Source organism: Rhipicephalus microplus, chromosome X (assembly GCF_043290135.1).
Source record: "Rhipicephalus microplus isolate Deutch F79 chromosome X, USDA_Rmic, whole genome shotgun sequence".
Classification (NCBI taxonomy): domain Eukaryota; kingdom Metazoa; phylum Arthropoda; class Arachnida; order Ixodida; family Ixodidae; genus Rhipicephalus; species Rhipicephalus microplus.
The window spans coordinates 436,898,580-436,923,695 of NC_134710.1; the positions used below are offsets into that span (position 1 = coordinate 436,898,580).

The following is a 25,116-nucleotide window of genomic DNA, read 5'->3' on the forward strand; positions in this document are numbered from 1 at the left end:
ATTGAATTCTAATGTTTTCTTTACTCTGTTAGCAATTACCTTTGTAAACAGCTTGTATACTACAGAGAGCAAGCTGATCGGCCTGTAATTCTTCAAGTCCTTGTCATCTCCTTTCTTATGTATTAAGATGATGTTAGCGTTTTTCCAAGACTCTGGTACTCTTCCCGCCAGGAGACACCTCGTAAACAGGGTGGCTAGTTTTTCTAACACAATCTGTCCTCCATCTTTCAGCAGATTTGATGTTACCTGATCCTCACCAGCAGCTTTGCCCCTTTGCATGCTCTCCAAAGCTTTTCTGACTTCTTCTATCAATACTGGTGGGGTGTAATCTGGGTTACTGCTAGTTCTTATAGTATTAAGGTCGTGGTTGTCTCGGCTACTGTACAGATCCCTGTAAAACTCCTCCGCTATCTTAACTATCCTATCCATATTGGTAGTTATTTTGCCTTCTTTGCCCCTTAGTGCATACATCCGACTTTTGCCTATCCCAAGTTTCCTCTTCAATGCTTTGACACTTCCTCCGTTTTTCAGAGCGTGTTCAATTCTCTCCATGTTGTACCTTCTTACATCGCATACTTTACGTCTATTAATCAACTTCGAAAGCTCTGCCAGTTCTATTTTGTCTGTTGTACTTGACACTTTCATGATTTGACGCTTCTTAATTAGGTTCTTCGTTTCCTGTGAAAGCTTGCCAGTGTCCTGTCTAACTACCCTGCCTCCAACTTCCACTGCACACTCCATAATGATACTCGTCAGATTATCATTCATTGTATCTACGCTAAGGTTGGTTTCCTCGCTGAGAGCCGAGTACCTGTTCTGCAGTGACACTCTGAATTCCTGTACTTTCCCTCTCAGTGCTAGCTGATTGATTGGCTTCTTGCGTATCAAGTTCTGTCGTTCCTTCTTCAAGTCTAGGCGAATTCGAGACCGTACCATTCTATGGTCATTCTATATATATATATATATATATATATATATAAAATAAATATATATTTATATATATATATATATATATATCACAAGAAAAAATTGCCGTGACACACCTGTACTCGGAATCAAACCAGTGATCCCTAGCGGTGCCTCCTGGTGAAATCCATTGGCGGATACAAAGTGGCCGACAAACTCTCGACCAGAACACTCCTCCCTGGCGGAAGGTAACACGCTGTGGAGGTTACATAACGAAAGCGCCTGTCTGCTACCACGACAAAATGCAAATCGTGCATAGCTGATAGTTTTGTCATTAGCGTTGCAAAAATGACTGATTTGGGGAGTTTACGTCCCAAAACCACCATATCAATATGAGAGACACCGTAGTGGAAGGCTCCGGAAATTTCGATCACCTGGTGTTCTTTAACGTGCAAACAAATCTGAGTACGTGGTTCTACAACATTTCCGCCTCCATAGGAAATGCAGCTGCCACAGCCAGGATTCGATCCCGTGACCTTCGGGTCCGCAGCCGAGTACCTTAGCCACTAGACCACCGCGGTGGGGCGGCGTTGCAAAAAATTCTTTTCTTCATTTGTTATGAAACTCAAACAGTCGCGGGAAATCGTAGGTAAAATACAGTTTTTGTTAACTTTTCGAAAATACATTCTCATTTTTTTTTATTCCTTAGAAGGCACATCTTTTTTAGCCAACTCGTTTTGTAGCCAACCTCAAGCAGCTGATGAACGACGGCGACCGCTTGTTTGAACGTCATCTCCAACGTCGTGCGCTTTGCACAGGCCCTCTTCTGCAAAGCTCACCAGTGATGCATGCCCGCTAAGCTTTGGCAGTTCCCGCAGTTCCAGTTCGGCGTAGAAGAGGACCTCATTCAAGGCCGAAAGGTGGTCGACGATATGGCACGTGTCGTCGGACATGGCCTTATACGTTGGAAAAAACTCCCTCGCGTCCAGTACTCCATATTGAGCCATGGTGGGGTAGAAGCCGTTCAGCCCCGCCATTATTGGCAGGGCTGCTCTTGACAGGGTTGCCCTTGAGGCAGCGTTGCCTTTGAGGCCTGCGTCAAGCAACAAAACGACACATATAGTGCTCGCTTGTAGTTGGAATCTGAACTAAATGCGTTGAATATTCGTTATGCTGAAATCACAATGGTGCAGTCGACGAGCCTAGGTTGTGGTACGACGGGCTGCGAAATCGCCTGGCACGCTCTTTTAGCGTAGCCGGTACTAGTTTGATAAGAAAACAGGCACTGAACGGAGAATTTGCTACAAGCTACAAGCTCTCCTGCGACAGAAGATTTCGAATACTTGCAAATGCATGCAAACACTTGATATATATATATATATATATATATATATATAGAAACGATCGTGTTCACGTAAAAACACTTGTTATTATTCAAGATTGTCAGTGTGTGAGTGAGAATTTATTAGAAGGCAGATAGGTCGGCCTGAGCTAGTTCGTTCTAGCCTGCTACTCTACACAGGGGATAAGGGAAAGGGGAAGAAAAGAGGGATGAAGGGTGATGATGGGAACAAGAAGAGGTAGTGGGTATGTACAGTAGCCACTTAGCATAGTACCCTACAGTCTAGTTTCTAGTCCAGTGGTTTTTATAAAGTCTAGAACAGCCTTTGTAGCAGTTTGTGACACTGTTTGGTCGTTCATTGCTTACAATATGTGGCTTTCACTTAATGGTGTTCGTCCAATGCTTGCCAACGTTGCAGTTAGCATTTTTCTTTGCGCCACGTATAATGCACAGTCACAAAATATGTGAGCTATCGTTTCACGCACTTGGCAGCGTTCACAATTTGGGCTGTCCGCACGACCGATTAGGTGGGTGTAGTGGCGAGTGAAGGCGACGCCCGGGCGAATTCGGTGCAGTATATTAGCATGTCTTCGGCTGATTTTATCTAGAAGACACAAAAGTGATACCGGGGTCTGTTTCCCGCAGGTGCTTGTTCCGGTGATCTGATAGCGACCAGTAAGTGGCAGCGTATTCGCGCATCACTGATCTCAACAATGTGTTGATGTCACCTCGCGAGTAGGGTACTTTGACGTACCTAGGAGCGTTGTATATTGCCGCTCTTGCTTCGCTATCGGCTGTTTTGTTGCCAACCAGGCCGCAGTGTCCAGGAATCCATTGGAGTGTAATCAAGTGACCGCTCCTGTGTGTTAGGTCAAATGCTTGGACGATTCCTAACGTTAACTCGTAAAATTGGCCTCTTCTTGAGCAAGAATGGATAGCTTGAAGCGCTGATTTTGAATCAGACAGAATCGTCCATTTACGCGGTGCTTGGTTGTTCACAAATTTTATGGCTTCTTGTATAGCAACAAGTGCTGCAGCTGTCGAAGATGACCTATGATCTAATTTGTACTGTCGGGAAATACCGAGTTGAGGGATCACCAAGGCTGCAGCTGAGGCGGATGAAGTTACGGATCCATCGGTGTAAATGTGCACAGAGTCGCTGTATCGGTCATCTAAATGTGCCAAGGTGAGTTGCTTGAGGGCAATATAAGAATTATGCGACTTATACGAAATTCCACGTATGTGAAGGCACACCAGTGGTTTAGTCAATGTCCACGGAGGCATTGCAGGGATTACGGCAGGTGCAAAGCCTGATGGGATAATGTGCCTATGCGTATCGAGGCATCGCGAATAGATACAGCCTGGTCGGTCCACTTGTTGCGAAGACAAAGGGTGCTGTGCATGTCGGGTAAGCAGACGAAGGTGCACTCGAAGAGGCTCACAGAACGTGTAAACCTGTATAGGGTAGGTTCGTGACTCCTCTATAGTGCCAGAGGTAGATGTGCACCGTGGCAGGCCAAGACATATTCTCAGTGCTCGTGCCTGAACGCTCTCTAAAGTACGAAGGCACGTTGCCCGCATGCTGGAACGCACAGGTGAGCTGTACCTTATATAGCCTACAAACAATGCCTTGTATAACTGCAGAATACTTTTCTCCGAAGGGCCCCATCTCAGTCCTGCTATAACACAGACATACACAAAACTGATTAGTTTGTCTCGCAGCACAGTCACATGCTTTGACCAGGACAGGTTGCGGTCAATGACGACCCCTAAATAGCGGTGGTGCTTGACCGCAGGAATCACTGCTCCGTCAGCGAAGATTAGGTACCGCAATATTGATTTCTTCGTAAATGCCAATGCAGCACATTTTGCTATTGAAAGTTCCAGGCCTTGACGACGTAGGTACTTAGATGTTATTGATGCGCCTTGTTTTAGCCTTGCTCGTCAGCCGCAGCAAGCTGGTACAGGCAGGCACTCGGCAAGCACGAGCCACACGCACCTCAACATAATCTTTCACACTGGCACAGAGCTGGCGCAACTATGCTCCATTACAATAACTCCCCGCACAAAATGAAGCCAACCTGGCGACCTAGGCAAATGACACGACCGGGGTTCATAGCACGGTTTGAGGCGTGATACGTGTACTGTTTCACGCCCACGGCAGCGTTGGTCCGAAGGTGGATCAATGGGCTCAACAGGAGAGATATTTGACAGGAGATGTTTGTCGTACCACACGGTAGGGGCCATGGTATTTCGACGAAAGCTCCGGGACACGCTGGGAGGGGTAGACGGGCCCAGAGCCAAACCAACATTCCCTGATTAGAGTGGACACTAGACGCTGATGCATCGTGGTCAGATTTCTGGCGCCATTGGTTTTGCGCGGTAAACAAGCGAGCGATTTGACGACACTCTTTGGCATAAGCAGCTGCTTCGGAAACAGGCGTCGCTTCGAAAACATCAGGTTTGTATGGAAGAATGGTGTCCATGGAGCATGATGGTTCACGTTCGTACAGGAGGAAGAAAGGAGAAAAGCCGGTGGTTGTTTGTGGCGCAGAGTTGTACGCGTACGTGACAAAAGCGAGCACTGGGGCTCAATAATTGTAGTCGTCAGACGCGTACATGGCAAGCATATCTCCAAATGTACAATTAGAGCTTTCTGTCAAGCCATTTGTTTAAAAAGGGTATGCTGAGGTTTTCTGATGGACAGTGTGACATTCCTTGGGCAGCTCGTCGACGGCGTTTGAGAGAAACACGCGTCCATGGCCACTCAGTAATTCACGAGGGACACTGTGTAGCAAAATGAGATGGTGAAGAAAAAAGGAAGCAACGTCTTTTCCAGTGGTAGCAGGCAGCGCAGATGTTTCAGTGTAGCGCGTCAGGTGATCTAAGGCGACGATAATGCACCGGTACCTCGACGATTGTTGGGTAGAGGACCATAAATATAAATTCGACGCGATCGAATGGTCTCACTGGACAAGATGAGGGTGGCAAAGGGCCAGCAGTGTTGTAAGAAGGCGTCTTGCGGCGCTGACACGTGATGCATGACCAAAGGTACTGGCGAAGGTGCCGATACATCTTTGACGAAGGCGAGAGCAAGTCTTGAATACTCCGGCGTGACCACACTGGGGTCATCGCGAAAGGCAGCGCACATGTTCGAGCGCAAATGGCGAAGGATGACAAGGAGCCACCTACGGCCATCTGTCACGTAATTGCAGTGATAAACAAGCCTTCACGGACAGCAAAGTGTCTCGCTTGACGAGAGAGGGAGCGTGAAGTCGATTCTGAAGAACTGTGAGAGAGGACGCCGAGTGAAGAATTTATTCAGGGATCCTTGCGCTGCTCGGATGCCATGCCAGTAATGCTCAACAATGACGAATCGCAGATGGCAGTTGGTAAGCAGGTGAGGTGCGGAGGCAGCGGAGAACGGTATAGGGCATCGGTGTCTGAATGTCTGCGTCCTGAGCGATAAATAACTCGGATGTCGTATTCCTGAAGGCGTACAGCCCAACGAGCGAAGCAGCCAGTAGGGTGTTTCATGGACACTAGCCAGCATAAGGCATGGTGATCTGTGGCAACATCAAACTGGCTTCCGTAAATGTAAGTGCGAAATTTTCTTATAGCCCAAATGACAGCCAAGCACATTTTTTCCGTGACGGAATAGTTGCACTTAGCATTCTTTAGGGTACGGCTGGCTTAGACGACAACGTACTCGTCGCAGCCATAGTTACGTTGAGCGAAAATGGCACCGAGGCCGACACCGCTAGCATCCGTGTGAATTTAAGTAGGTGGATTGGGCTCAAAGTTGAGGAGAACTGGCGGAGACGTGAGTGGCCGGTGCAGCACCGTGAATGCGTCATCGCAGTGGGAACTCCAGCCTGAGAAGTCTGCGCTACAAGAAAGAAGCTTAGTCAGTGGGCAATTACAGAGGCGATAATGCGAATGAAACGCCGAAAATACGAGCACAAGCCTGCCAAACTACGCAGCTCCTTTGGGGTCGTGGGCTTGGGGTACTCGGCAACGGCACGCAGTTTGGCAGGGTCTGGCGATATTCCTTCGTTTGAGACGTCGTGTCCAAGAATTGCGAGTTGGCGAGCGCCAAAATTACACTTCTTGAAGTTCAGTTGCAACCCGGCAGCCGTAAGGCACTGGGGAAGTTGTTCCAGGCGGGAAACATTAGTTTCCAAATTTGCAGAGAATACAACTATGTTGTCTAATTAGTGAAGACAGACGTGCCATTTAGGTCTCCTGAGGACACTATTCATCATTCTTTCAAATGTATCAGGTGCATTGCAAAGACTGAAGGGCATTACATTAAATTCATATAAGCCGTCAGGGGTTACAAACGCTTTTTTTGGGCGGTCTGGTTCAACCATTGGCACTTGCAAATATCCAGAGTGCAGATTCAGTGAAGAAAAAAACTCCTCACCTTGAAGGCAATCCAAGGCGCCATCAATGTGTGGCTGGGGATAAACATCCTTGCGTTTGATCTTGTTTAGTCGACGGTAATCCACGCAAAATCTATAGGAGCCATCCTTTTTTCGCACGAAGACAATTGACGAAGCCCAAGGACTGTGCGAGTGTTGAATAACACCACAATGCAGCATCTCGTCGACGTGTTTAGTGATGACGTCACACTAGGCCTGCGAGACGTGCTAGGGGTGCTGACGAAGCGGATTATGATGACCAGTGTCGATATTGTGAGCAATAACTTATGTGCGTCCAAAGGGAGGTTGTCCGTAGTCAAAGGAAGCGCGGAAATGGTCAAGTAGTTGCGCTGGTCCTGCGTGAGCAAAGTGTCCAAGCTGCGCAACAGAACGTCTTTGTCAGGTAGTGAGAGTGCCGTGGCAGCTGTGACAGCATCCACGGACAGCGGCGTCGTATCAGAAGGAGCATCGAAAGGAATGATGTCGTCATAAGTGTCAAGACTCCCAATACATTCGCCATGCATTAAGGTAGCAGGACAAGGGAACGGATTGCACATGGACACGGCACTAGAACCATTGGCAAGTGTTACGACGGCAAACGGGACGACAAGGTTCCAGCGACGAGCGCATTCTTGCGACGTTATCGAGAGGGCAGTTAAATCGGAGACGGAGTTGCACAAAATAGAGACCATGGCGACCGGAAAAGCAGAGATGACGATGTTAGCGGCGACGATCTCCTTTTTGGGTGAGGAAAAGAGATCTATGAATGTCGTGGTGAATGAAGACAAAACGAGTTGAGCACGAGCGCAGTCGACAACCACATGATTAGCAAAAAGAAAGTTCGATCCCAGGATGATTTCATGAGACTCAAGCGGAAGGACGATATATTCAACAATGTAAAGCACTCCTTGAATCAAAACACGAGCAGTGCATGTGGCAGAAGTTTAGACGTGCTGCGAACTCGCTGTGCGTAAAAAAATGTCAACCAGTGGAGTCATCACTATGATGTGTTAGCGGCATAACACTTCACTGATTGCACAAATAGTGGCACCTGTGTCGACAAGAGCAGTTGTGGCGAAATCATCCACAAACACGGATATCTCGTTAGGGAGCGAAAAATGAACCCTTGCAAACTTGTAGGTGGCGCAGCTCTTGCCTAAGGAACTGCGACTTTTAGTTTTCGTCATGGGTGAAGTTGGAACGGCAAATCATGGGGGAAGGAGACCGAAGACGAGGTGAAGGAGAGCGACGTGGGCTGAAGTCTGGTCGACGTGAGCGGGGGTCAGGAGCATAAGGTGTCTCAAGCGATTCTGACATAAGATATACTGACTTCATGTCAGTATAACTCATCCCCTGATGAAGGGCGGACCCTTCCCGAAACTGTTGGGAAATATATTTATCCTTGTTGACAACGCTCCCGTTGTGCCATATCCCATACCTATATATATATATATATATATATGTGTGTGTGTGTGTGTGTGTGTGTGTGTGTGTGTGTGTGTGAGATCTACCAGACAATATAGCCAAGCAATGTACAGGAGAATTTATTAGAATCAATCTTCAATTCAAGGTGTTCTTGAATTCAAGCAACACAAGTTATTATCCGCCACCCACTCCCACAATTTCTTACCGCATGCATCATTTCGGAAACCCCGACACGTATGATGAGAATAAAATTCGCCGACCAGAGTTCTATTTTGAGCACAAGATGTAACTGGAGCGTCTAAACATCGAGTATCTATAACACCTTTAGAAAGGTATGCTTTTACCACTGAAAAAGGCATGCAGCCTAGTAAGTTTATTTCTAAGGCGATAATTTCACTGTCAGGTGACATGCGCTTATACGAAAATTTAACCTTGAAACTTGTTCCATTAATAATAAAAATTTTTTTGGCGGTAACTTCATCGTCGATGGCGCATCGAATCGTGACGGGTGGTGCCTAGAACGTGACTGGATGTTTTGTGCGCCAAAATGGAATTTATCAGCCAATCTAAAAGAAGATCAGACAAAATGTTTCATTGTTTGAATGTGCTCTACCTACATTTCTTGCACTAGCTATTTTTATCCTATAGGAGGAATCTTGCCATCAGCTTTTGCAAAAAAAAACACCTACAACTCGGCCAATCCCCTGCATTGGGTGTGAGCCTTGAGAAAAGGAGGAGGAGAAGAAGAAGATTCCTTGCTTGGGCAATCTCCACCGATACTATAGAAAAAGTAACTACATGAACAGAATATAATCACTTCAAGTATCAATGGCGACCCCACTGGAGCCAGTCCAGAAAGCTCGAAGTTTTCATTACTAAATTTTGATGTTGTGCCCCCCCTAAGCCTGTATTTACACAGAGCTGTTTAGACAACATCACTCCTCTTCGCGTTCTGCGGAGAAATGGAATCAGTAGAAAACTATTTTTTGTATTGTCGCCGCTATGCTATACTTCAAAAATGGTTACTAGTCATTCATATTCTCAAAATATGCGTACGATTGACGGCGGAAACTGCGCTAAGCTTTGGTGCCTCAATTTTGGGACATTGCCACAGGGATGCTTTCAATGCCATTTGCGATTATATTCAAGCAACCAAGCGTATACCTTAATGATCGTCAATCTCATAATTATTATTTATTACTCCCCATGGCAAAGTGAAGTAAACGCAGCTGAGTGGTAATCACAACACCTGAAATCTCAAAATTGCTCAACTTGACTTCTCTAAATTTTTTCTCGCTTGCTTTTTTTTATGTGGTTTCACTTACATTAGTCATACCATAATACATATTCATTACACATAGCTAAATTTATCACAGAAAAACTGCACTACACTTTCTTGGCCAATCCCCTTGAGTGAGTGTGAGCCATCAGCCTAAACCAACAAACAAACGGTGGATCGTTTAACGGGTCGTCAGTAACACTTCCAGGACCAGATGGACTCAACAACTTTGGCGGCCAAGAGCACACCCCCGTTCCGGCTACCGGATTGTCCCAACCTCGGCGTACTATCGCCTGTGAGCGATTTGCAGAGCTTCTTGTCCCAACGCCAATGGTCATATCGCAGCGCCAGAAAAACCCTGATAGCCATCAACGCGTCGGTGGCAGATTCGGTGGAGGGGCGCCGTCGTGGCTGTCTAGAAACCCAAGACGACCTTGAAAACTGGAGCACCCAGAGGCTGGGACCTAAATGGGTCTCGAGCACGGAGATCGAACCCACTACTGGCGATTACATTGTGGACGTAGAGGTGGTCGTGATCAGGCGTCGTCATCACGTTACCGCGACGTATACACGATGCCTCCTCGACGCCGATCACGTGAAGTTGAAAGGGAAAGCGTTCGCTCGAAATATTTTCGGCAAGATGAGGACGACGCGGAAGGCGTCTGAACTTCAGGAGGGCGTCTTCGGAAATGCCACCAAAACCAAAAGAAACAAGAGGCGCTGTGAAATAGGGCCCGCCAACGATGCCGGCTTCAGGACGAAATGCCAAAGCCCCAAAACCCGCATCTTGAACTCGAGGAGTTCGAGGCTGGTGGACCTGTGCACCCTTGCGATGCGAGCGTGACAATCCAAGTGGATGTTTCCGGGAACACAAAGAACAACAACACGGTATAAGAGACGCCATGGTTTCTGGGTCGGGGAACCATGCCGCCATCGTCTAAAATGCGTGGGTGGCGGACGCGAAGACGGTGCTGGTCAAGTGTAGAGTTCCGGAACTTGCCAACGTGCCGTCACGAATGGCCTTCTTCGAAAGACACCGAAGAAGTTTCGAGCCTACAGCCTGCACTGATTGGCACCGATATTGCTCAACGACGTCAGCATAACGTTGAAACAAGCCGGCACAGGCAACAAGGATCACCCTCGTAAGGCCCACGCATGAGAAAGGGTGCGCCAGAATATCCTACTTTACCTGTCCAGCAATCGACCCCGCAGGGACTTCGTATGCCCTCGATTTACCCAGCATGTGGAAGGCTTTTCTAGATTGCATATTATAACTTTTATTACTGAAGCGAACATGTCTATGTCTGTTTTGTTTGGTGTAAAAACGCCCGATTGAAGAATGTCAACTTTTTTGCATACAAGCCTTGATTTTGAAGATGCATAAATATTTTTTGTTCTTGGAATAAAGTATTAACCTCACTATATAAAAACTTGTGGATATATTCTCCCTAATAGAAGTGACAGAAGACAGAAACACACCTAACCTAAACTGTGTTAATAGAAAATGCATTTCACTCGGTGCCATCACATCGAAATGTTGACCTCCTTACCACTTGGCCCCGCCACGGTGGTCAAGCGACTAAGGCGCTTGGCTGCTCACCCGCAGGTCACGGGATCGAATACCGGCTTTAGCGGCTGCATTTTCGATGGAGGTGGAAATGATGACGGCCCGTGTACTCAGATTTGGGTACACGTTAAAGAACCCCAGGTTGTCAAAATTTTCGGAGCCCTCAACTACGGCATCTCTCATATACATATGATGGTTTTGGGACGTTAAAACCCACAAATCAGATCAAATTCATACCACTTGAGTTGTAGAAGTTACTGCACCGAGAATGCAATTAGCTTGTAGGCTGCAGACACAGACGGTACATGTTTTGAGAAATGGTTTTTATACATAAACAAGTGAAATCTGATCTCTGTTCGTGTGAGAACAATAATGATTGTCGTATAAAGCTACCTTCTGGCTAGTTAGGCTAATCAGCAAATTCTCTAAAGACAAACTTGTTTAGCCACGCGCCCAACTCATGAGTTATATAACTTTTATTTCTTTGACTCTGACTTGTGTATGAACAGCCTGCTCAGAGAAGCTCTTGTTTCATTGTAGAGAAGTTCTATCGAGTCAGTTACAAGGCTGAATTGGCACACAGCAATGTTTTCATGTTTACACTGTTTACGCTCTCTCTTTCTCTCTTTCTCTCTCTCTCTCTCTCTCTATATATATATAAGGGAAAGAAATGTATACCTAAGAGCATATTATATATACATATATATATATATATATATATATATATATATATATTGACGCGTAGATATAGCTGTAGCTATTTTCTTTCAACTTTTGGCTGTCGCGGGTCTGCCTAGGAGCAGGGTTTGCGGTGGGGTCCTTGAGTGGCTCACCGGCTTTGTTGTAGGAGCGCGTTATCTTCCTTTCTGCGAGGGTCTGTTTCCCATTTAGGGGACCGCAGACGGCTTTGTATCCGCGGCGCCGGAAGGTATGTAGGGTGAGCTGTACGGTAGGAGCCTAACGGATGTCGCGGTAGCTTGTCGTAGGTTTTTACTTTAGTTTAGGTCATTTGTGTTTAGACGGACGGCGGTCAACGAGTGCAAACTTGGTGGAGACCGCCCACTATTGGGTGTACCTCTTGAATTCGTCACGCCTGATTGGGTGGGGTGAACGGATACTTCTGAGTGGTTCTTTTTGTTTGTCTCGGGGGTCACTTCGGGACGCTTCGAGGAGAGCCGAGAGAGAGTCGCAGCGGAGACGCCACGAGAGCAGGTTGCAGCGGGTGCTGCTCCGAGTTATTAGAGTTATGCCACGTACGAGTGTGTATGACGTCGATTATGAACACCAAGCCAAATAAATCGGTTTAGGAGCAACTCTATGGATCTTCTGTGTGTAGGTGTCATCTCTCCGGCGGCGACCAAGTAGCGACCAGAACATTACGCTACAAAGTGGTGGAGGCTGCGCGGTAGCGAAAACCGCCTGTACGGTGATGCCCACTCTGAGGAGCCAGAACAGCGCGGACGATGTTGCGAGAATGGCCCACCTTCCAACTGGTGCGACCTCGAGACCCTTCATTGGGCCCCCGATCTTCAACGGTACACCTGAGGAATCCGTATCGGAGTGGGTGACCTGCTACGAACATGTATCTTCACTCAACTCATGGGACGACGATACAAAGGTGAAATTTATTTATTTGGCTTTGTAGGGCGACGCAAAAAAATGGTATACAACGAAAGTCATGACCGGCGCTCCTAATACGTGGGTTGAGTGGACCACCTTGCTTGAGTCTAGCTTCACTGGCCGCCACGCAGCAGAGATAACCCGCCTGAGACTAGAGAAGCGACTTCAACTGCCGTCTGAGAGCCCAGAGCAGTATTATTACGGCGTACTGCAGCTGTGCGCCCGCGTAGACCAAGCTTTGAAAGAGGAAGATCGCGTACGTCATCTTTTGCGGTGACTCCGCGCCGATACTCTAGAGAAAATGGTCCTCGCCAACCCGACAAGTTCAGAAGAATGTTTACAAATTCTGCAACGGATGAACCATGCTGCGTTAATAGCCCGTGCCCATTTGAGTCCTCTGAACAGCTACCTCCCAGCCAACTTTACGCAGCCGTGGTCAGCGGCCATTCCTGGTGAATCAATCGCGACACAGCCCACTCTGGTGAGCGCTCCCGTTCGCGAGCACCAGGACGCCGTGACGACATGCATTTCATACGCCCAACATCACCGACGCGACGCTGCGGGCAATCTGGAATTGAAGGCCCTCGCCGAGTCGATTAAGTCACTTGCCAACAGGTTGAAAGCTATAGAGGACGAGGTTTGCCGGCCGCCTGCCCAGTGGCCTCCTTGAACATCCCGCGGCGGCGATGGGCGCCCCCGGTGCTACTAGTGCCATCACCTCGGCCACATCGCGCGACAGTGTCACAGGCAGTACGAGGACCAGCAGCGACAGAAAAGGGACGAACAAAGCGGCAACGGTGAGCGGCATTTCGACTCGGGAAACGGGAATGGCCAGGCATAGAGGGCCAGCCTGGCCGTTCAGTCTGCACATTGGCGGTAAACAAATTAATCTATCTACCTGTCAAGACACAATCTATCTACCTGTCAAGTGACAGACTAATCGTCGGCACCGGCTCTTCTGTAAATGTTGTCTCCCTTGATTTTGCGCAGAAGATCACTTCAGTTCAAGAATTGAGAGAAATTGGAATTTTAATTAGAGGCATTGGAGGAAATATCCTATTGCCCATGGGAGAAGCGGAAATACTTCTTGAATTCGGCACCGTGAAAATAAGTCAGAAATTTCTAATTGTCAAGAAATGCCCTTACGAGCTGCTGAGTGGGCTCCCGTTTTGCCGAGCAGCTCGGTTAGTCATCGGTTTTTCTGTGGAGAAAAGGCATATTGGGGGAGAAGCATTTGATCTTCAAATAGGGCCGAAGAATGTAACTCACGTCGATGTCTCAGTGAGATGCCAGGAGCAGATCCGCATAGAGCCACGCACCGAGGCGATTGTGCCTGTACAGCTTCCCATAGACGGCGTCCACAATATCGAGCCAATTGTTAATTTGAGAAACGGGTTGTGTGTGGCACGAACCGTAACGAATGTGTTGAGTGGTGTCGGCATTGTCCGTGTGGCTAACCCTACCATGTCGCCAGTAACTTTGCATTGCGGCACAAAGCTTGGCTGGGCTGCGTCTATTTATGATGCACAGCTCGGCGTTGCCGCGCCGCACTGCCCAGCGGGTAGCGGTGACTTTGAAGTGGACCTTGGGGACCATTTGCAACCTTCCGAAAGAGCGGAGCTACTCTCACTTGTGAATAAGTTCCGCCATTTGTTTACGGGAGAACATAACCCAATTCAGAAAACTGACGTCGCGGAGCATGTCATAGACACAGGTAACGTGGCTCCCATTTATCAACATCTCTACCGATATTCCACCTTCGAAAGGGAAGTCATTGGCCAGCAGATTGATGATATGCTTCATGACGGAGTGATCAGAGAGCCCAAAAGCCCATGGTCGTCCCCTGTGGTTCTGGTAAACAAGCCGAACGGCGGCTGGCACTTCTGCGTAGATTTCAGAAGAGTCAATGCTGTCACGAAGAGAGACGTGCACCCTTTGCCGAGAATCGATCGACGACATTCTTGATGTGCTGCAGGGATCCCGTTACTTCACGACATTGGAATTGACATCAGGCTACTGGCAAATTGGGATTCGAGAAGAGGATAAGCTTAAGACAGCATTTTCATGTGGGTGTGGACTTTACGAATTCAACGTTGTCCCATTCGGTCTGTGTAACGCACCCGCCAGATTTCAGAGAATGATCAACAAAGTTCTCAGTAGTCTGCTCTGGAGGTTGTGTTTGGCCTACTTGGACGACATCGTGATTTTCTATAAGACCATGGCAGCCAATTTGAGAGAATTGCAGAGTGTACTTACGGCTTTGGAAGCAGCGAACTTATGACTGAGGCCCGAGAAGTGCAGTTTTGCGTGAAAGGAGATCACGTATCTCGGACACATTCTTACGGGCGAAAACATCCAACCGGATCCCGACGAAGTGGCAGCGATCAAAAAATTCCCCAAGTCACGGAACAAGAAAGGTGTGCAGAGCTTTCTTGGTATCTGCAACTACTATCGGCGATTCATTAGGGATTTTTCTAGTATTTCTCGACCTCTGACCAACCTGACCAAACAAGATGTTCCTTTTCTCTGGGATGCGGCCTGCGAGGTAGCGATGGAGTCCCTCAAAGAGAAACTTGTCACAGCCCCCGTTCAGCGTCAGTTTGAGCCGGGACGACCAATAGAGGTGCACACGGATGCTTGCGATTACAGCATTGGAACCGTGCTCGTTCAGAGAATCGCAGCTCAAGAAAGAGTCATCGCATATGCTAGCCGGCACCTTAATAAAGGTGAGGTTAATTATAGCACCACTGAGAAGGAATGTCTCGCCGTCGTGTACGCCTGTGCAAAGTTTCGGCCGTACGTTTTCGGGGCTAAATTCACAGTTGTGACCGACCAAGCTAGCCTTGCTTGGCTTATGAAGGTCCGGAATCCAAATGGTCCTCTCATGCGGTGGTCGTTGTTGCTGCAGGAATTCGACATAACGCTGAGACACCGCCCAGGCCGGAAGAATGGAAATGCCGACACGCTTTCTCGCCTTCCTCATAACCGCGCGCGAGCAAGCGAAGAAAATAATTACCGTTGCTGGCTCTCGATCGAGTGGATATTGGGGAACGACAGAGGGCAGATCCATGAATGGGAGAAATTATCCAGCACCTCGAGCGGCCAAACGCGCCCGTTGTCAGAAAAACTAAAAGAACGGCCCGGAGCTTTCGGTTAATCGATGGTGTTCTGTATCGGAAGGCAAAAGGGTTTCAGGAAGACCGCGCGGCACTTGTTGTCCCCAGGTGTCTGAGACCGGACATCCTAAAGCACTGCCATGACGACACCATGGCAGGCCACCTTGGTGTCAAGTGCACATGGGGAAAAGTACGCTGCCGGTATTTCTGGCCAAAGATGTTCGCATACGTGAGCAAGTATGTCCTCACCTACCCAGACTGCCAGAAGAGAAAGCCACCACCCGGCAAACCTGACGGTTTTCTCCAACCTATACTCCCCGTGGGGCGGCCATTTGAGCAAATCGGCATGGATTTTCACAAAAACAGCACACATATGCGCGAAGTACTCCTTAATCAAGAATACCCGCCAGCTATCATCGATGCCGCCATTAAAAAAGCTGAAAATCTGGACCGCCAGATTCTTCTCAACCACCAGAAAAACGCCGACCAACACCGCAACAAAAACTTGCTATTAACTTTCACGAGCAACCCACCGAACATAAAGAAGGTCCTAAGAAAACACTTTAACATATTGGAACAGAGCGTGCGACTATCCAAAATTTTCACTTCTCCTCCTTGTGTTGTATACAGACGGCCGAAAAATATAAAGGATCATTTATTAAATTGAAAGATAGGTGTGAAACCTCAAATTGGGTGTCACCCTTGCAAAAAAAGCAGATGCAAGGTATGCAAACACATGCAGACAACGACAGGGGCGAAAAGAACCCACTCGGATTTTAAGCACAGGATAAGAGGTGCACTACACTGTGACTCAGATAACGTCATATACCTCCTGGAATGTGAGGTATGTAACAAGCAATACGTGGGCCAGACAGACACTCCGTTTAGAATTAGATTCAACAACCATCGGGCACATGTACGATCTCTGCCAGGCCTTCCACTTTCAAAACACTGCACATTAAAAAACCACAGCTTTGATGACATCAGGGTTACACTACTAGAAAACAACTGTCGAACATTCAGAGACTGGGACCAACCGGAATCTTATTTTATCTACAAATTTAACACGATAAAATACGGAATAAATGAACACCCAGGCACTCTGTCAGCGTTACCACCGGTAAAAGACGCAAACGCTTCTCTCTAATCAGTCCGGTTTCATTACGACAATAATATTACCCGTTAACAAAGCTTTTGGTCTATGCATCTGACAACATAGAAATGATTTGCCTCATCAAGCACAGCCGGAATGCACAGATAAGTGGTCCCGGATGTCGTACGGTCCCCCCCCCCCCTTTTTTCTTTTTTTCTTTTTTTTCTGCTTTGAGTTTTAACGCACATTCTGTTCCTTCGCTGACAAGGAGCGGACAGCTAGGTGGTTTTGTAGACTTTTTCACACATGCGCGCATGTCTTCCCAGTGAGCCGCAATTGTGTGGTGACTGTCCCAGATGTCGTACAGTCTCCCCCCCTCCTGTTCTTCTTTTTTTTCTCCTTTAATTTTTAGCGCAAATTCTGTTCCTTCACTGACAAGGAGCATTGCATATAATGAATATCGATGGCGGTGCCTAATTCACCAGCTTTTTTATTCCTCCCGACTCCACCAGCACGCACTCGAAGCGCTTAAGCCCTCCTTCCCTACTGAAAAGTTCCGTATGAAATCTTACGGAAAATATATGGACTCCGTAACATTTCCTTATGTTACATACGGAAAACATATAGAGTTTTATGGAAATATACGGAGGTTGTATGGCATTTACGGAAAGCTTCTTATGGAGTATATGGAAGGATAAGGAAATTGTATGGCGTATACGGAACGCTTTTTATGGAGTATACAGAAAGATCAGGAAAATGTATAGCATATATGGAACGCTTTTTATGGAGTATATGGAAGGATAAGGAAGTTTTATGGCGTGGACGGAGTGAGTTTTATGGAAAATATGGAAAGATAAGGAAACTTATGGAGCAAACGGAGAGTTCATTATGGAAGATATGGGAGGATAAGAAAATTGTATGGAGTGTACAGAAGCTTTCATAAGGAAAATACAGAACGTAAGGTCTTACGGAAATATACAGATTTTGTAAGGTGCTTACGAAAATGTGCAATAGTGTATGAAAGGAATGTGGATTGTTGCAAAAATGTGGAAACTCTACAGTTGTTGTCACATTTTCTGCAGGAAATCCGAGCTCTATAAAGTTATAAATGAATGCACAGTGACATATATAGTACAAAAGAATAACGCAGGCTAGTCTGTGTTGTCAGTCACCACTGTTCGCCCTTTTCCAGAATGAATACAACTTCTGCAGATGACCAGGTGCTAAAGTCTGTCACACGGAAAATGTGTCATTCAAAAGGAATGACAATAACTGTCATTTTACTTGCATGCTGTCACACGAAAACAGATCAAGCAAGAAAAGCATAACTTCAAGGGCTCATTTCTTGGTAGAAACAATAATAATGAGAACTAAATTCAATGTGAATGAACTTGTCAATATTAATGAAACTGTTCTCATGAACATTGGCAAAGAGAAATGTCGTTTCAAAATATCGACCATGAGCTTAGCTCTCCTGAGCACCGACAAAAGATATGAAAATCTATGAAAACTAATTGCATGTAGCCTAAAAATAATTTTTTATTGATAGTATATGTACTCCTACATTATAAATACAGTTATACACTACTTGCCACAGCTTCACGACAGAAACGAGGTAGGGGCAGAGGGAGTGGTCAGAAAAATAATTAAGTATGAGAGCACAACTGATATGTACGGACACATAATGGTGTTTATCATTGATGCACGGATGGTCGTGTATAGAGCTGGGTTGTTTTGAGATCTTCAAAAGCATTGTTTCGGACCACCATGCAGATTACGCTTCAATTGTAGTGCTACATAAGACACAGCTTATGGGCCAGCTTTAATGAATAAGAAGATTATAGATTAAACAAATGCTTTAAAATATATCATATCATGGCTGCATGGACGCATACAAGCTATGTGAAGCGCAATGAAGTGAGGACGCATGAGCTTCTCTTGATGCTTCAGTTCTACATAGATGCTTCAACTGTGCTGCAAAGAAATTTAACCAATGTCTGTGTGTGCAACATTGTCCATTTTAAACTATCTATATGTATATATAAAATTTCTACTGCGGGTTAAGCTATGTAGCACTCCATAACTCTTCCTTTAATAAGGGCAATTTTTCAAACAATCAACACTATTCATTTTCTGTCTCATGACTTCGTGCCCACAATTCTTGGTTTGGCTCGATCACAATTGTGCAGCCCTTATTTTGGAGGAATAAGAAAAAATCAACCAAAATATATTTTGGAACTGCTTCTCGGTGATATTGACTTCCCTCAACTGCCACAGCTTGAGATGAGTCATATAGCAAGTCTCGCCCATACCTAGGGCCTACCCTTGAAGAAGCTGACCCGGCTGTGAAATGCTAAGTTTTTTCTCAAATAAACTTTTTGGTTTGAGTTTTCTCACTTCTCGAGTCCCTTCACAATCAAGCAGACCCAATGTACCCCTTAGTCCTTAATTTTGTTATATTATAAAATAAATAAAAAAAATAATAATGAAAATAAAAATACTAATAACTGTTGCACAAAAAAACACAGTCCCACATACGTACTTGAACGCAATATTGCTTTTATTTTGTTTTAGAACCTAAGGCATTAGAAAAAGTAGCAGTACAATTAAAACGTTGAAAAAAAAACAAAAAAAATTTGACTTGGCGGGACTCGAACCTGCGCCACTTAATTGTGCGCGCGGACGTGAACTGAGTGCTAAGCTATTCGTGAACTTGCTAAGCTATTCGCGCAGAACGTTGCACTTGCGTTTAAGTTATGAATATAAATTTGCTTTTCGCACGCTATGTGTTGGTATATTTAAGTACGATATGCGATCGTATCTATTCTTGTGTGCATATGTTTTGTGATTGTATATACGTCACATGCTTTTCGCATGTCTTTCAACTATAGATTGCTGCCCCGCCGCGGATGAAAACAAGTATTTTTACACCCACACACAAGCTTGAGCAGTTGAAGGTTGTTTCCCGGGGCTCTCTTGCGATTGAGTTGGCCACCACAGGGAATTAGAGTGATACGCCATTAATCCCTGCATCTAACTGTATTCCACTTTGTAGCTCTATCGCTTGATGACAAATCGAGCGCGGGGCGCGACGCTATTGCGCACGACCATGCCTCGCGTAGTGGCGACATCAGCTGATTGCGCCGGCCAGCTTGCTTCGATTTGCTTCAGAGCAAAGAAATGTCATACCTTGAAAGATTGCGTACTGCACTATGTCGAAATGTTACTGCTTTTAGCCATCCTACGATTCATTGAGAATTGATAACTCTGATATCACTACTGTCGAGCTTTGCGTCGGCGACACGCACCGAACGTGAAACCGCACTACGTCTGTCGTAGAAGCAGTAGGAGGCTGTCGTCTGCTAGAACAAAAACAAAACAAAGACCTGCGAAAATATTCATTAGTTGTAACTTGTTTTTTCAATAACCGTTTATCACTTTTAAAGTTATTTTGCCAGATAACATACAATTTTTTTACTTTATAGCAGTGACAGATGTTTTTTTTTATTTTCTTCACACAGATATCCAAGCCAAACCCATTCACAGCTAAAGCCACATGTTGTTTGTCTTTGTCTCCGTGGGCATGCTCTCTCTTGTGTTCGCGCTGCTACACACGAGAGCACGAAATGTTAAATTTACGCAAGGAAGCGCCGTTCCTCGTTCGTGTGATGTGCTAAGATTGCGCCCTATTCCCGTGGTTGTTCGAGTGCGGATCAAGTGCGAGTCGTCCAAGAAATCGGCGGGTTGGGCGGGCGCTCGAAGGACTCCGAGGTGACGGCTGACGCCTGTGGTTGCTTCCCTCAGGACAGTGTGAAAGAAGCTACAGGTAAAGTGGCACTTTTTTATGTAGACCAAGTATGCCACTCAGTGCAAATGTGTGTTGCTGCACTCGAAGGAGGCGTCGTGAAACGGCAACCTTATGCGCCATTGCGAGTGCGGTTGCCGATTCGCTTTGACAACGCTAACGCTAGCAGAGCCATGGCGCATCGGCGCGGCCATACTGAAGCTAATTCGAGACAACTGCGGCAACATGCATGTGTATGATGATCGATTTTTTCATATGTGCAATGTAGTGAGGAAGACGCACACGGCGCTTGCTACGTTGTTGATCAAACGAAGCCTGCAGTGCCATTTGATGGAAAGCAGCAATTTGTTTACGTTCGCGGGCGATACAATTTGTAACTTGGCTCGATTCACCTAGCCAACCGCCTAAGTGGGTTGATTAGCATTCGTTCACGGTAAAGCTTTATTATGCCCCTAAACAGTGGCGTGTGCTTGTTAAAAGATATAAGGTGTGTGCCTAGTGTAGAGAAAGAGGTGTTCGTGCAATCTGCATGTGTACCTGCAAGACGCCTTTGCTTGTAACTAATAATGTACCGGCCAGCACCTACATTGTACGCCTGACTTTGAAGGAAACTTGCATGCACAATGTGAGATTTTGTAATCTGCCAGAGTTGCTTTTTATAAAATAAAACACTGCCAGCATGTTCAAAATATGTTTCGCTGCTGTGTGGCAGGGGTGCGGTTATCACGCTGTTGTGTAGTTGCTGATGCAAGCACTTATAGTTTTGACGCGTTAATATTTCTCATCTAACTCATCAGGTGTTTGGCTGTTTCAGCACAAACAAGGCAAAGAGAGAAGGAAGACGGGTAATGACAGGACCAGTGCCGACTTTTGTTTGCAGGAGAATACCCATGGTGGTGTATTTATTGTGACAGCCTTTCTGTGTTGCTTTTTTGCCCAATTTATGCAACAACACAGTTGTCAGCAATATGAGAGAGAACACTGAAATTAGCTTTTAAAGATCATGGTGACTAAATGCCTAGTAATTCACAGCACAAAGTAACAACAAAAGACATCAGTATGATCAATGTGGACGAGTACAGTCTTGCATTTAAAAAATATATTGTGCAAAATGTTGCCTAAGTAAGAAACCTTTCTATGTTTGCAAATAGTGTGACGTCACTTCGAGCGCCATGCCAGCCATTCCCTCCCTCTGTGCAAGGGCTGGTTGGCAAGGAAGTTGTTTGTGACGTTCCTGATAGACCACTGAGATGTATGCGATTTTAAACCTGTAGCCTAATATATACATAATCTTTTGCGCAGTTACATCGCTGCATCTGACACCTACAACTTATTTGCATATTTACATTGCTCCCTTAGGACCGAACACGCAAACTTGTTGTTTGCATTGTCACTTCATGAATATCGAGCGGTAAACGTGCTGAGTATATGTGAAACAAGAATCTCTGCTTATTACATAAGACATATGAGGCCTTCGATAAAACGAGTTATACCTTGATTGAGCTTGCGTACTCGTCGGGGCGATTCATACATGCAGCTTCAGTAAATGGTATCTTCCAGCCCGGTGACCTTGCAATTTTTTTCTGCACACAGCGCAAACACCGAGATGTACCCACTCGCAGATGGTCACGTCAAGTGCATATTTACCTTGACTAAAATGTCGAATCAAGTTTTTTCATCGACAGGTCCCTGCCATGAGTGCTAACGTCTTCGCAAACAAGACACATTGTTATTGACACTGCACACACCACACACAATATTCTCAGTTGAACCAATATTCTCAATACCTTTCAATGCACACTACATGCCGCAATCAACAGTGCACATTTTTGAAGACTATGCCACTGTTCCTCGCACAGGCCACCACGTGTGTTCACTTCTTCAAGATAAACAGACAGCGTGACCACACAGCTAGATGTTTGCTGACACATACTACAGCTAATGTCGACATTGTAATGAAGTGTAAGCTTTGAAAAAATAAAACTTGCCCCAAACACCGCACGACTGTACCGGGCTGAGCCACCAGCAGGAGTGTTTTTCCAGCCACACCTTTTACATGTGCCAGTGACATGATGCTGTGACGTACCTCGGTAGGGGCCTATCGCTGCATACTTTATGTGAATGAGGGTCCTGTTAGTGAAAGCAGGCATTGTTGATTTCGTAACTTGTTCATTCCCAACTGGACCTTCATTTGCACGAGTTGTCTGTCTGATATTCAGGCGAACTTTTGTGCAATAAATTATACAGTTGGCAGTCTGTGCTTGCTCCATACTGTTGTTACTGCTGTTTCTTGTTGTTACTTTGCACTGCTCATTACTGCTCTCCTACAGAGGCTAGCCAATCTTGCTGCTGTTTTGGACAAGATGCAGCTGGAAAGTGCGATATTGTTCATAACTCTGAATTCTCAAGGAAAAATTGTCGTTTCATATACAGTTAGTTGCATTCTAATCAGTACATTATAAGAAATCATTGATTAAACATTAATCCGTGTTCCTTCACATAATGCTAACAACTTTTATATCAAATTGAATGTTGTTTAGAAAAAACATGGGTTTTAGCTAAACTTCATGCTCTTTTCTTGAACAGCTGACAAAACGCTATTGAATGCTTACTTGCCATGAATTGGACTGTGTTTGAAATACATTGCAATTCTTCACCGGACTGCCAGTACACTTCACATTGGAGGAACATTTATTAACCAAGGGTTGATTAATTAAGAACGGAAAGAAAGAAGCGGCAGGCCGGGAAACTTCATATTGGCATCCGTTTTGCTACCCAGTGCATTATTATGCAAACTTGCTATAGAGTGGTTATGCGTCTTGCATGTGTGTCTGTAAACCAAGAACTTTGGGTAGAACTATATTTATCTTACAAATGGTTGCAGGACTGTGGAGGCTGTAGGGCTGCTTAGGAATGGTGGAATCCCTGGACATGTGTTCAACCTTGCTGCATCAGCTCCTTTGTGTTTTCACGGCATCTTTACAGATGTGTTGGATGAGTAAAGCAAGCAGGTTTCAACACAAAGAAAAGTATAATATGGCAGCACCTCTTGTGCGTGCCTTACATCCCAAGTATATCAAATATTTATCTTGCACCTTGTGGCCTGTAATTTTTAAAGAGACACTTCTTTTTGCTTTATATTTGAGCCTTGATGCTTTGACAGCAATGTATTTGTGTTTGACAGCAAGTGTTCTTGAACAAATAACTGATCTTAATAATGAGAAAACACCCTTCATACTTGGTCCTTAGCATAATCTAGCACATACCTGTAGCAGATTCAATTATTCATTTTTTGCTGGGATGATAATGGGCAAGTAGCAAAGGCAAGTTCAGATTGGAGTGGTCGGTGACGTCTGTTTAGGCTCTGCCATATTGCTTTGCAACCAGAGTTACTTGTGGCCCCATATACAATGAAGCCACATGACGTGCATATTAAATGAGATTACCATATCACATTTTGCTGCATCTCAATGTGTGCCAAACAAATGCAGATATCATTAGCTTGCCACTATAAAGGGATACTAAACCAACACAATGTTGAAATTCAGTCGTGGTGTTGCAGCTGTGTATGACTCTACAATGGATGGATAGCCGTGATAATTTGTTTCTATGTTGTCGCAATAGTAGTGTTACACACATTGTACGATACTAAAGAGGTCCTCGCTTATTTCGCTTTTTTTCGCAATGCTTCTTTCTTGTCTCTTCTTGTCATGTGCTTCTCCTCACTGTACAAGGAGCAAGAGTAGTGGGCACACAAGCACGTATTTAAAAAAAAATGTTGTAAGGTGAGCACTGAGAAGCTGAACACTTCCGAAAGGCTCAAAGAGGTAAAAGTATTGTTTCTAGCTACTTTTTGGGCACCCACAGCTAGTTGTGCTGCTGCAGTTAAAAATGAGTTAAATGTTAAAAATTAATTGGAGGCGGTTTGGCACCCATAATTGCAGTTACATACAGAACTAGGTTTGAATGCGTAAGCAGAATCTGTTCACTCTAAATCAATCCTAATGATATCTGAAATTCAGGAAATATTCACAGAAAAGCTCAGGAAAAGGCTAAGTGGTTGCCCCTTGAACGTGAAGGAGATACCCTTCTTCTAAAAGGTCAATAGACAGTCTAGTACTCTCGATATTACATGCACTATAAAATATTCTGGTGTGGTGCTTTTCATGCATGTTATAATGAGATGGGTTTTTAATAGAACTGTTGTCACTTTGCCCTGCGTTGCTGAAATTGTTCACATAGTTATAATACTTGAATCACTTTATGCCTTTTGATTTTATGCATATTGTTTGCTTACCCAGTCGGTTTAACTTGATTTGGATAAAAACATAAATGCTCTAAACTTTTTTTATTATACAGCAGGTTTATTTTTAAAATACGCGACCATTGATGTGAACACAGTTGGTGGCGTGCTTGATTAATCCTTCACTATCACCACTCTAACTACACCTGCTACAGTGCATAGTGTGACAAAAGCAATGGTACTTAACATTACTGGCAGCATACACTTTTATGTCTCAAAATGTGTTAAAAAGCCTG

The 25,116-nt window shown here is 45.4% G+C and overlaps 1 protein-coding gene across 3 annotated transcripts; it reads right to left on the bottom strand.

The window, feature by feature from the left end:
* Positions 1-1,549: 1,549 nt before the first annotated feature.
* On the bottom strand, positions 1,550-23,519 carry LOC142776592 (uncharacterized). 3 transcript variants are annotated; one of them, XM_075880512.1, is made up of 3 exons: positions 22,225-23,519; positions 22,071-22,160; positions 1,550-1,999 (listed from the first exon to the last, which is right to left on the bottom strand). In XM_075880512.1, the coding sequence occupies exons 2-3, from the start codon at positions 22,108-22,110 to the stop codon at positions 1,656-1,658; spliced, it is 384 nt and encodes a 127-aa protein (XP_075736627.1). In that variant the 5' UTR covers positions 22,111-22,160; positions 22,225-23,519; the 3' UTR covers positions 1,550-1,655. The 3 variants fall into 3 exon arrangements, with proteins under 3 accessions (XP_075736627.1, XP_075736628.1, XP_075736626.1); XM_075880513.1 differs by lacking the exon at positions 22,071-22,160 and having other exon boundaries at positions 22,566-23,519; XM_075880511.1 differs by having other exon boundaries at positions 22,071-23,519.
* Between the last annotated feature and the right edge of the window lie 1,597 nt (positions 23,520-25,116).

Coding starts and splice junctions, on each gene's coding strand:
- LOC142776592 (XM_075880512.1), bottom strand. CDS start 22,110: ATGTATGAATCGCCCCGACGAGTACGCAAGCTCAATCAAG. Junction 2,000..22,070: donor AGTACGCAAGCTCAATCAAG/GTATAACTCGTT, acceptor TGCTTGACGCAG/GCCTCAAAGGCAACGCTGCC.